Source organism: Corvus brachyrhynchos, unplaced genomic scaffold (genome assembly GCF_000691975.1).
Source record: "Corvus brachyrhynchos isolate BGI_N302 unplaced genomic scaffold, ASM69197v1 scaffold101, whole genome shotgun sequence".
Taxonomy (NCBI): domain Eukaryota; kingdom Metazoa; phylum Chordata; class Aves; order Passeriformes; family Corvidae; genus Corvus; species Corvus brachyrhynchos.
In genome coordinates, this window is record NW_008237239.1 from 19,997,421 (window position 1) to 20,010,494 (window position 13,074).

Consider the following 13,074-nt stretch of genomic DNA (forward strand, 5'->3'; position numbering starts at 1 on the left):
AAAAGCCGTAAGCACGCAGGGTAGCCAGGCAGACATGGATATGAGATGGCACTGTGAAAACTCGCAGGTAGCTTCTTCTCTCACAGCCGATGCAGCGCACAGGCGAAGCACTGCCGCATGCAGGGTTTAAGATACCTTTAGGCTGACAGCAAGGAGGAGAAAGGAAAAAAAATACCAAAAAAAAAAAAAAAAAAAAAAAAAAGAGGCATTTGCACCGATTTACTGAAAATTACTTTTTTTAAAAAAAACCAAAAAAAATTAGAATACATCTCCTTGGAGATTGCATGTCATTAATATTAAGATCAAATTTCTGCACGATATCTGTTTTAAATCTAGAAAAGCTTCTAAGTTGTATTTTTTTTGTTTTTTCTTTTCTGCTCCAAGAAAATAACGCTTTGGTAACCAGAGCATGGATGCTACTGTTTATTTTTCTCTTTTGCTTTTTCTTAAACAATAGAGACTTTTTTTTTTTTTTGAGCATATTTGCTACTAATGAGTCTAAAAGGAAAGGAAAATTGAGAAGAATCAAATAAAAGCATGAATAAAACCTGCTTCAAATAGTTGCCAGGCTGCTTTCTTTTTAACAATCTAGCAATTATTTTGGCTTAAATTATGCTTAAACCCTGACCATGCATGCTTTTCATCTTGGCTTAGAATATGTGTGTACGTGTGTGTGTACGTATGTGTGTACTTGTTTTGATTTGATTTTTTTTTCAGTGAGCATTTGCACAACGGGACTTCCTGTGAGTTATATGCATGTTTTGATAAGAAAAATTGCATATAAATGAATGACTGTATCTGATGGACTAAAATGTGGTGATATATAATGCAATGTAGCTTCATTGTTAAATGAGTTCCTTCTAATCTCTTGGGGGAGGGTAAATCGCTGCATGCTTATGACAATGAAAGTGTTTGTGTATTTTCTCAAAGGTTGATTGTTTATTTGCTTGTTTCTAACATGAAGAGTGAGGTGTTTCCTTTTATTTATTTATTTGTTTGTTTTTCAAATAACAAACCTCCAAGGCATCTGATTTAAACGAGCACAGGGTACAAAGCTTTTCATGTTACCTGAAAACCAGCAGAAAGGTGTGTGTTTGTGTGAGAGCGCCCAGCTCCTCTGGGAAGGCTGGGGATCTTTTCAGCTCCTTATTCTCCCCAAGAAGAGTTAAAATGCCGTGGCAGTCTGGCGCCTGCGTGCACCATGGGAATTCTGCTGGCAAAGCCAGAGCTGGCATCAGGTGGCACAGGTGTATCGTGATAGTGGGCAAAGGAAAAGGTGAGGATGAGGGTTGCCAAAAGAGGTTAACGGGCTTTTAAAGCAAGGAATCAGCAGCTTCCATCTGTACAGAAACGTTTCGTTCTCCCCCATTAGCTAGAAAGGCAGGGGGAAAAGGTGTTTTTTGGTGCGTTTGTCAGAGGATAGTAAAGTGGGGGAGATGGTTCAGTTTTATTCCGGTTTACAGGTTATAACCATTGTGTTGAGAGAGAAGTTATGGTTTTGGGGCTTTTTTCATGATTGTGAAAAGGCTGAACTGGATGTGAGCTGTTATTGCTGCAGTTGTGGGGCTGAGCATCAAACCTTCTTTCCTTTGGTATACTGGGTGTGTTGTGTAATGCTGTTTGCATTTGCTAGCTGGGCTTCCTCAGAGTTCTGCCATTAAGCCTTTTGGGGTTTTTTTATTGTATTTGTTTAAATCACTTAATGTGCCATTCTATACAGCAGATCTTCTCTTACTGCTCTGGGCTAATCAATACCTGATTTTGCTCTGCCTACGGCACCTTACCCCAGAAAAAAATATTTTGGGTGGTTGTTACCATGCCAAATGGCTCTGGCCTGTTGGTATCTTAGGCCACTCTTCAAGTTCAGGCTGAAAAGTTTTTCGATTGAGCTTACCATTCCCAGCTCTCTTCCTAATAATTCTCCACATCACCTAGGCATCATATATAATTTGACACAGCTGACAGCATCCACTTAGGAGAAGCTTAGGGCTGAGCCAAAATGGAAATTGAATTGCATCTCAACTCCCTAATATTAATGATCCTTCTAGGTCAGCAGAGGAGTAATTGCCAGGGCAGCCTGAGGAATTGTCCATTAAACCTGCCTAGATGGTAGCTCACCTGTGGAGAGATGCATCTAGATAAGCGTGTACAAAATGAATTCCATTTGCTTAATATAAGGTCTGCTGGACTTACGAACATCTCAAAAGCCAACATGTGGCCTCAAGTTTAATACCAAGTATTTTTTCTGGTGTTTTAAGATTGCTTATAACTAAGGCTTAGCCAAATTGCCTTAGAAGTGTCTGAAAAAGCAAATTCACAGAAAAAATTTGGTTGGTGGTTGTATCTTGAAGGGCAAGCCTGTATTTCTGTAAAGGTGTAGTTTGATCTAAAACCTTGTGACATGAAGCAAGAGAAGAAAAGTTCATGTTGTCCATGTTCTTTAGTCCTTGAGGTAGCTGCTCATTTAGAATAACCCATTAATCAGTCAAACTTTGTATATACAACCTGACTAGGTGGGCAGCTGGACCTTTAAATCCCAAATCAATATTCAACAGGAATTCAGAGGAGACAAACAGCCTAAGGACAATGTTTAGAAACTCAGCTGTGCTTTATGTCTTGGAGTAATGCTGATTTAGCAAGAAATCCCAGTCACAGTGCAAGAGGGTTTATTTTTTGACCTTGTACATTTGAGACGACACAGAAAGTTAAGAGTTGCCAGCATGGCTTTACTGCGAGGGGGAAATGCAGAGGGGGTTCAACCATCCTCTGTTGCCATTACAGAAGGTACCCATGTGGAGCAGCTGAGAACAGAGGTGCACAGAACAGACCAGAATACAGATGCCTCAGGTTGAAAATCACATTCTTCTGAACTTGCTTCTGTGCCAGGTTGATCATTTAAGTGAAGTTCCAAAGTCTGGTGACACAACTAAGGGAACAATCTAACCTGCTGCAATCCAAGTGGGATATATCTTCCAGGAAATCTTGGACCACTGCCTGTTTATCTGTCCTCTCTCTCGTCACAGCTACTGAAAATTGGGGTTTTTTTTCTTTCAACAGCCATGTCAACTGTAGCAGCTCCACGTAGTAAAAGGATTTCTCACTCTGCTGACACCCTTCTGCCACGGGCCACACATTGCCACTACTTCGAGGAGTTGTTTCCTCTCCTTAAAGCTCCTTATGTCTTCACACTGTTAGAGATGGTGTCACAGCTTGGCTGGGTTTTGTGTACATACACACGAGAAAGCCTTTCTGAGCCTTTCAATATAAAGAGTTGAAGAAAGCACCAAATTCAGTCTTAGCCAAGGAGAAGCTTGACAGACAGAACTTGTTGGTGAAGAGTAAATGATTTTCATACTTCTTGGTTGACATGTTCAGTATCTTGAGATATTTTATAATTATTTTTTGTTGTGTGTATTGCTACAATGTTTAGTTATTCTTTTGTTTCATGCTACTATGAACTAGCTGTTTTTCAGCAACTAATTGATCAGCTTTTCTGACACAAAAATTAATTTTACACTTGTTTTGCACATTCAGCCAGTAGTAATTTTGAATTTCTGGATTTAGTGCTCTCTCTTTGTTTTCTTTGATTTCTGACATGGTTTTTCAATCCAGAGAGTGTTTTACCTTGCTCGTGCAAGTTGCTCTGACCAGCAGATCCAGGAAAAGTCTGATAAAATCATGAGAAGTTCCTCTTGTGGGGTAGCTTGAATGATTACGGTCTTCTGCTATGCTTTTCCACACTGGCTTTCTCTTTTTGTCTGTATCTGAACCATACTTCATTTTTTGCCAGTGGGATGCATAATTAGATGTAATCACATGCAGTTAATAAGGGCTAATCCCTTTTTTTCAGATCATATCTTTCAATCCCTTTTGGGTGAAATTTCAGGTAATGCCTCCAATCCAAGTACCAGATCGAGATGAGACAGAGCAGGGGCTGAGGGCAAAGCTTTATGAAACCATGTGGGGTACATCAGGAGGCAGCCAACAAAACCCTTGCAGCTCCTCTGAAAAAGTAATTGTTGGGACATTGTTTCTGTGCATGTAGCTGCATTACTAGAGAATGGTAATTCTAGAGAATGCCCTTCCCTACTAAAGGGGGGAAAAATGTGTGCAACCTCTAAAAAAAAGTGGAAGGATAAGGATTAGAAATTGTGTGCTGTATGTGCAGGAAATCTGAGCATTGTGGACACTCCAGTTAATCTTGTGCAGCAGTTTGGCTGGGTTTCCAAAAAAGATGGATTGAGAAGTTCTACCATCCTTGAGGTCAATGGAAGTGCTGTCAGTGACTTCAATGTCACTGACATTCTACCTCTGGCAGAAGTCCGAATAGCACAGAGTGTAAAGTCTGTGTAAGGACGTATGAATTGATTCCTAAACCCAGCTATCTTGGATGATTGTTGCTTAAAGTATATAAGAAGTTAAATGGGAAATGAGCAAGATGGTATTTTCACCAGAATGATTCATTTTAAATTCCATCCCACGAGCTAAATGATTCCTTGCCAGTGAAGACCTGGGAAGCTTTCAGGTGGTGAGACATTTTTCACGCTGCGAGTCTGTAATGTCCAGGACCTTGGAACACCTTCTGGTTTGAGCCTGGCCATATGTTTTTTGGCAAAACTCCAGAAACGAATATAGTAATTTGTGGACTTTAGCACAGAGTAAATTGCATTTCTTGGCTCCAGTACTTAGTGCCTTGTTTGCTGGTTTCTCTGAATTGTCTGTGGTACGGCTGCAAACCAATACTAAATTACATGGAGTAAAGACTTAAATTGTTTTCCTTAAGTTTCCACAGGTTTTGTATTTTTCCTTTCTTGTAGTTCTTCTGATTTCTCTTATTCCATTTCCTATCTATTTCAAAATTCCCTTGCTAGATCACTCTTATTGTGAAGACTACACCACTATCTATGCTGTTGTTATATTTTTTCCATACTGGAGGCTGAGGAAAATGCCTTGCTTTTCGGTGGTGGTTTTTAGTGCTGCTCCACCTTAGTTGTTCAGGAGTTTTGTTGGAATTTCAAATTTTTTTTAATGGGGCTATTTGATCTGTTAAGCAAATGCATCAGGTTAGCAAAGTTGTTGAGCAAGTTTATTGAGAAAAAGAGTGATTAGAGTGTCTGGGTCCATGTGTTACCACTACGACTGCTACCAAATTTATAGCTCCCTCAAAGCAGAATATACACCTGTACAACTGAAGAGGTGGAGAATGGCTTTTGTTTTTCACCTCTTTTATCATGCATGACCAAAAGATCTTTAAGTAAGCTGTTGCACAGAGACTATACATACACATATACATCATTTGTGTAGGGTATATTGCACAGTAGAAGCAAAAAATGAAGTTCCTATGGCTTTTGGGAGTAAAGCATATTTTTGAGTTCCTAATTGATGTTGGAATTGCATAATAATAGGGATATGACAGTGAATGAAAAGTCACAATTTTGCTTTACAGATGACACAGCTATATTCAATACTGATATTAAGTGTCAGTAATGCACCAAAGTTGGGGAAGCTGAGGAATGAAGTCATGGACAAAATACAAACCTCCTCCATGTTTTAGAGCAGTGAGGTGGCAGCAAGGAAGGGGTGGGAGACCTCCCAGCCAAAATCAGAGCAGGCCAGTAAAAATATCCCTTCCGGCGAGCTGCACTGCCAAATGCAAATCTGTTCTGTGAGGTTGATGTCAACGTCAAGCGCCGTATCCTGGGGAAGCTCACTTCCCCTGGCCCATGCCAGCTTCGCGGAGGTTCGCAAAGCCAAGCTGAATAGTGGAGCCTGTGATTTCCTAGAGGATGTCCATCTGCCCTGAACAGCCTGAGCAGCCCCGGGCCCTCGCTGACAACTGCGTCGGCGGAACTGCCGCGTCCCGCGTGAGCAGCACTGCCTGACCCAGCACACACCGCAGCAGTGCCAGGAACAACTCTCCTCTCGTCCTAGGCAGAAAGGGCACAATGCTAGGGCTCTACACCCTTATTCGTCTCTAAGTTTAACCCTGAGAAACACAGTTCACATCTTTTAAATGAGTTTAAACTCAGTCTGGAATGGTGGCAGATCCCCACAGGAGTCCCCTGGCATTTTCAGGGCATGTTGAATTATGGTTGCCTTGTTTGGTTTTGATTAGGAAGAGACTTTACAGGAAAGCATTTCTGTTACTCCTCTTTCTATTTATTTGTAGCCATTCTAACTAACTTTACAGACAGTAGGATGTTTCTGCTAGCTCTTGCAGCGGTCAGGGTGCATGAAACAGCTAAGAGAGAATCAGCATAATTTGTTTTTTTCTGGCAGTATCTTAAGTGCTAGGTTGCCAGATGCACCATTTTTACTTAGAGGAATGAACAAAGCAAGATCCCAGTTTTTCTGTAAGCACATTGACTCTTGTCATCTTTACCAGCCCTAAATCTTCCCTTTGCAGCTTTACCTGTGCAGCAAATTTCTATTGCTAAATATTTCCCCTTTCCACTGGGGATATCTAGGGAATAATGTAAGTAAAGTGGTAGCAGAGACATCTGAAAAGGCTGCAAAGGTGACCTTTGCAAAATGCTCCTTCAGGGTTACTGGGGAGGAGGTGTGACATTCAAGTCTCACTGTTTTTGTGCACCAGACGGTTACAAAGGAAATAATGGCAACTTTTAAGCTCATAGGAATGTATCTGTCACTTTGTCTAATCTTTGCTTTCTGGCAGCCTAAAATAGGTGACTGAGATGGTAACCTGGTCCTGAAAAAGTCTGAGACAATTTTCGTGTGTTCAAACTGTCTGTACTATCAGTTCCCCATTGCTATTTAGGTGACTTATCTGAACCGGGAGTGAGCAGCAGCTTTTATGCCAGTGGGAGCATTCTTCCAGTGTGCAGCCACTGCAGGATGAGGAGCTCTGGCAGCTGATCTGTGACCCTTGCTCCTGCCTTGCATTGTGCTGAGACTGACTGGACTGCTCTAGTAGACTTTGTCTTACTCTTTTTATAGCCAGGCATCCAGATAGCTTCAAGAATTAAAGTCAGCTTTTCAACTTCAGGTATTGTTGTACTTGGAAATAGGAAAACTGAAAGTAACCCTAGTAAATAATCTAAAAATATAGTGGGGAAGTGACTAATCACTTTTGGAAGCCTACCTCAACCGTAATTCATTTCAGTTCCAGGAGAAGATTCTCACCTATTTGTGATTAATTAGACAGAACTATCTTGAGATCACTAAATAATAAGATGACTCTGGAAAAGAAGATGTTATTCCCCTTGAATGAACAATAAGCAGCTTCAGTAGTTTCTCAGACTATCAATGCATGGCAGACTCATGGACTACTGCTGATCTGTGGAGAGCAAAATGGAGAGATGTTTCCTTAGTCATGTTGATAACCAGAATAAAGGCAGATGAAGCTGTGAAAAATGTTAGTTAAACAATGTTCTCACAATGGTAAGAACAGAGCCTGACTAGAATCTACATCTCTCTTAGCTGAGGGCGTGGCACTGTGGATCCTCTTCTTTCTGGTCCTACTTCCTTGCCCAATCAGTCTGCAAGTGTGGGATTATCTCTATTTCTACATTGACTGTAGAAGATCCTGATCATTCGTGTATTTCTGGGAACTTCATGTTCCTTATTCATTTTTGGATATGCCAGATAATTTCTTTATTTTAACTGAATTTGAGGATCGAAGCAAGAATTGGACAAAACAGTTATTAATCCCATTATTCTGCCATTTCAGAGAAAATTTGTGTCATTGTTAAACTAACACCCATTCAATTCATGGTGAGCTTTGCAAACTCCCTTTTATTTCATGTGGTCTTACATTAAAACATTACTGCCATTATTTTCAGATATTAAAAGTAATTTTCCTTTCCCATGAATATTCTCTTCTGGGCTTTTCCTCCAGTATCAGCATTCCAGAGCAGGGCATCTCCCTAATAGAGGGCTGGAGTGACAAATAAATTGTGTTTTGAGTTGAAAATATCCTGAATGTTAAAGCTGTCTGTCTAATGATTAAGTATGTTAGAAAGCGTGTAATTATGTTTCATTTTCCAGGTGCCATTTGAGTTACTCTCTATTCAATGTTTCGCATGTAGTGTATGGACTGAAATTAGCCAACGAGCTGCTTCTTTTGGGTCAGCTGGACTTCTTCCTCCAGTGACTGTTTGTTAATTTTGAGATGACATTTCTTCCTCCTGGGAATGGTTTTGCATGGATGTATGCTTAAATATGTTAATGCTACTAACTGGGAGGGGGAATGATATTCTTGGAAGAAAGGAAAGGCAGGAATATCCTTTGAGCCCTGCAAAATAATTGGGCGTGGGAGTTAAGGAAACTACCACATGTTTTATATATCCTGGGTTTTGTCTCTGCCCTCAGAGGGTGATCCTATAAGTTAGACATGGGTGCCAAATATGGTGCTCAGAGCCATGACAATTAGTGAGATCAGCAGTCAAAAGAAGCTAGAGGTTTTCCCTTCTTTGTAAATTCGTGTTGACCGATTGAAAATGTCAGTAGCTGCATAAATTGGTGGATCTGATTCCCATGTGAGGTGTTCTGGCTCTGGAATACTGGAAAGGATGCTCTGTTCAGCATCTCAGTTTCCAGATAACAAAGAGGAATTTCACAGCGGTGGCACCTTCAAGGCGGAGGAGCACTGACACTCGCCCTTGTGCTGGTGGCCTGATTCTGGGCTGTCGGCGTGGGGTGTGTGCCCAATCCATGACCTCTCCATCTGAGGAAACCAGCCAGGTCTGGATGCTGAATGGAGCAAAACACTGGCTCCGTTCCAAGGATCTCTAATTTTATTAGATTGCCTATATGAGGCTGGTGGCTGACTGAGGACCAGATACATTTTAAGTCTTTATCAGTGAAGTTTTGTTTATCTCACACTGCAGAGGTCAAATCAGGGGAAACAGTGGTGCTCTCCTTACCATCAATTTCATGCCAATTAAAATCTCAAAATGAGAGTCTTGTAACTGTCTCTCCTGCCCTTGGTAGCACAGTCTCTTCTTCGTTTTTATTTTTTAACCTCATTTACAGCAGAAGACTGTGTTATACTCTCATTTCAGAACCAGCACCCACTCCCTGAAATTTCTGGGAGCAATACTTGCTTCTTATAACTGTTCTTTCTGGCTGAAAATTTAGCTGAGCATCATGGCATCTGCCCTTGCTCCATACCTGATCCTCTGGCATTGTGCATTGTGCCAGGAGCTCACATGCAGTAGTTCCACTTAGAGCCATATCAGTATAAAGAGGAAGGGGTCTCAGTGCTTTCAGTATAATTTTAAAACAAAGCAGCCAATATTCTATAACCATCTGCCTGCCACCAGGATCCCACAAGCCTGCCGGCTTTGATTCCTGCCTTTGCACACCATGCCCATGCAGAAGGCACCTTCTCCAAGGTCACCCACCAGCTTTTGTGCTCAGAAAACTGATGAGAGGTTATCCAGAACAGCAAAGTGAAAAGTCTCTAGAAGGATTCGTGCCTCAGCAGGTACTTTGAATCTTGCATGCAGCTGAGGGCTGCAATTGTGGAAGTCACAGAGCATTATAAATTAGCCTTGGGGGAGAGCTAATTGACAGCTTCTCCTTCAAAACAAGACCCTTTTGTGCAGTGAGTATGTGTGTGCACGTTTCCATGCTCGGGTGGAGTTGTAAAAATATTTGATACATGATCTCCCATTTTTCCTGCAGTGATTCAGCTGTGGAGGACAGCTTAGGCATTTGAGAATGATCACAGATAGCTTTCAGCCCTGATACAAAGAGAAAAGATTGTATTGGAATAAGCTGATTTCAGTCGGAGAATCTTCTTTGGGCAGATGTGCTACTTCCAGCTTCTCAAGTGATACCATCCTCAAGAGCACCTGAGCATAGTAAACACTGATGAGTGAATTGGAGGTGATGGAAGAGAGGATTAATTAAACTGTAGAACATTATAATGTTTATTATATGAGCTGGTGATTGGGAAACCAGTCTTGGAAAAACTCCTGTAGCCCCTTTGAAAAAAAAAACCTAAGAAGACTAGGGCATCTTAACTTTCCAGAAAGAGAAATCTCTTCAGACACTTAACAGCTTATCCTTGTGTTATTCTGGGATATGAGAAGGATATCAAAATACCTTTGCCAAAGAGTGAGGGTAACACACAAATGCACAGCAAGAGGATTCAGGCTGCAGCAAGCAACAGGGAAGTTTTATTTTCTTCGTGTTTTACATTTGTGAAAAATTCAATTCCAGCAAGGCCTGAATAGAGAATAGATGCAGGCAGGCATTGACTCCATGGATTACAGCACACATTCCTTGACATTTACTGTCCATCTTTGTATCACTATGAGGTTTGCCAAAATGAAGTATTTAACGTAGAATCAGCTTGTGGCAATTTGCGAAGTCCCAGGGTAGTGTGTTTATCCCCTGGAAGGGCTGTAATGATGCTGAAGAAGGCTGTTAAATACAGTTTGTGTTTTCCCAAAGCTGTAACAGGAGAGAACATAAGCAGGTGTGAGTTGGGCTGTTCTGGGGAGGAATGAAAGCAGCCTGGAGAACTGGTAAGTAGCTGAATCTGCAGTTGGTTGGTGCCAAAGTTCACCAGAGAACACAAAGGCAAGGCAGGGTGGGATTGTTTCAGCTGATGCTTGTGATACATCTGCCATTTATCTGTCAGGTGCTGTTGTGCTGCTGGAAGCAATCAGGTGGCAATAATGCCTGATGGGCTATTTCACAAAACAAGAGTTTCCTGCCTGTGAACAAATGGGCAGCAGAAGAGGAGAGTTACCACAGATGAGCATGGAAAAGTGTGAGGAATATCAAGCTCAAAACAAAGTAACTTCCATCCAAAGCTTCCAATAGCAAGAGATCCATTCAATCAGAGAAGTGAAAAGATGGTGCTCATTCTAAGTGGTTTCTTTTGTCTGTAGATGAACTTCAGCCAGCCTTTGGAAGGTGCATTAGAAACCCTTTTCTGTGTGTGGCTCTTGAGATGCATCAGTTAACATAAGGCATCGGGGGAGAGCTTGGGGATTTTAAAATGAAGTTAGGTTTTGGTGAAGTTTAATGAAATAGATATCCCTTCCACTTTGCTCACCCAATGTAGCCATTAGGAGAGATGTTTATATTAAATGTGAAAATTGTGTGGTAGAACCTGAAATGTGCAACTAAACTGTTGGAGAGCTTAATTTCGTAAAGCCTGTTTTCCATGTCCAAAGTAACATTGCAAAGAAAATGATGCCTGGTAGGCTGGGACATGTATAGCTTAGCAAGGTCTTCAAACCTTTTCAATATGAGACTTTGTGGAAAGAGAAAAAATGGGCTGAAAAGCTTATCACTGCGGGGATTAGGTTTCTGGATGTGAAGGAGGACAGCAGGTTGGAATGGTTGCAAAATCTCTCTGATATTCTGTGATTAAAGAGCACTTTTCAAGTGTTGCTTGAAAACGAAAGGAGAAAACTGGATGAGAATGAGGTTGGGGCCAGTTTTTCTGCAGGCCGTCACCTGCAAACAGATTTGTGGTTGGAACAGTGTCTGGAAACTGCGCCTCTGTGAAAGTCCCTGGGGGAGGTCACATTTTGAGATGTGTGTTGATAAGATAGTCAGGCACAATATCACAAAAAAAGGAGCTGCCAGAAAGAGGAGTGGTCTTTGCACATGTTCTAACACTTGCCTCCATGCTAAACCAGCAGGAGGATTCAAGTTTAAGTGGGAGGGAGCTACTGGTGCAGGCTGGAGGGCTCTGCAGCATCAATGTGGTGCCACACACCAAAATCCTGTGCTGAGGAGGAAAAACGTCATTCCACCTCCACCTTTGGGAACTTGGAGGTGAAGATTCGCTCGTTTAAATAAATGTTTGGATTTTTTATTGTCTGCTCTTGGGGAGAGAGAGAGAGTCTTATTGGGTACAATACTGAACATCAAACAAATTTAGCCTTGCTATTTCTAAACCAGAAAGAAATTACTTTATTGAATCTCCCTGTATATAGAAAGGGTCTCCACCCATTACTGGCATGGGAGAAATGTCAGAGCCTTTTCCAGCAAAACTTCAATTCAGTTAAGAGACATCTCTGACTGAAGGCAGGAAAGCCTGGAAGAAGTCAGGAAGACACAAATTTTACAGAAAACTCGTAGTTGTTCTTTCACCCACAGAGGAACTTACTCATAGTTACCTAAGAGAACATAAGACTGAAAAAAATTTCTGGGTCATAAAGTCCAGTCTGTTCCCAAAGTTCTCCAGCATTACAGTTTTAGATGGGCCTTTCTAGCAGTGAAAATGTATTAGATGGCTTCGGGCAGGAAAAAATGCCCAGCGCTGCAAATTTGGACCCTTAAATTAGTTGTTTAGAAATGCTGAACAGTGAACGTATTTTTCTGTTTTATTTTGCTGTCATTTCACTGGGCATTGTTTTAATGCAGAAAGACCCGAACAAATTACAAATCCAAAACTTAAGCATAAACATATTCATATTACTGTAATGAAAACCTGCATTACTAGTTCCTGACAGAGCCTAAAGTAGATTATTGTTATTGGACATTCTTCAGATGCTTCTTTCTTGACACCAGCAGTTTTCAGGTCGCTGATCCTTCCCCAGCATCGGTGGTTTTTAAAAGTCATCACCATTTTGTGTTTATTATAATGAGAGTAAAACATTTTGGGGGGTTCATGATGCATTCTGATTTTACATATCTGTGTTTCAAAATGTTTACAAAGCTTGTTTGACCCTGGCAACATCTCATGGCCTCTGGGCTGACCTTTCACAGTCATCCTAAGGAAGACATCTATTAGCTGAGAAATATTTCTGTGTATGAACAAAAGTAGCCTGTTAGCAACAGTACATTTATTTAAGAAGGTCTCTCACTAACAGTGGAACAACTGGCCAAATAATCCTGATCTGGGGGCTTCTCTCATAACAATGTGAACTTCTGCAGAACTGTCTGCTAAGGACAGAGAGGCTGGTAGATATGTTGGTCTTCATCCCAGTAAAATTCCCTCTGGCAGCAGTGAGGGTAATGCCCAGTAAGACCCAAACACTCTGGAATTACACCAGAGGAATTCATCCCTGCTTATGAAAACTTCTGCTTAAATCCAGCTGACATTATGGGAGGAGAGCAGAAGTGGGAGATGAATTTAAAGAG

At 41.2% G+C, this 13,074-nt stretch overlaps 1 protein-coding gene across 14 annotated transcripts in view; it reads left to right on the forward strand.

Moving 5' to 3' along the window:
* NRXN1 (neurexin 1) overlaps nt 1-13,074 on the forward strand; it is a 672,391-nt gene that overhangs the window by 618,687 nt on the left and 40,630 nt on the right. Inside the window, exon 1 of one of the 14 annotated variants that reach the window (XM_017730098.1) lies at nt 7-67. The exons of 12 other annotated variants lie outside the window; for them this stretch is intronic. In XM_017730098.1, coding sequence (XP_017585587.1) covers nt 35-67 — 33 coding nt within the window. In that variant the 5' untranslated portion in view covers nt 7-34. Of the gene's footprint in view, nt 1-6; nt 68-512; nt 744-13,074 lie in introns of those variants that run through there. One more of the 14 variants, XM_017730097.1, reaches the window with a different exon arrangement.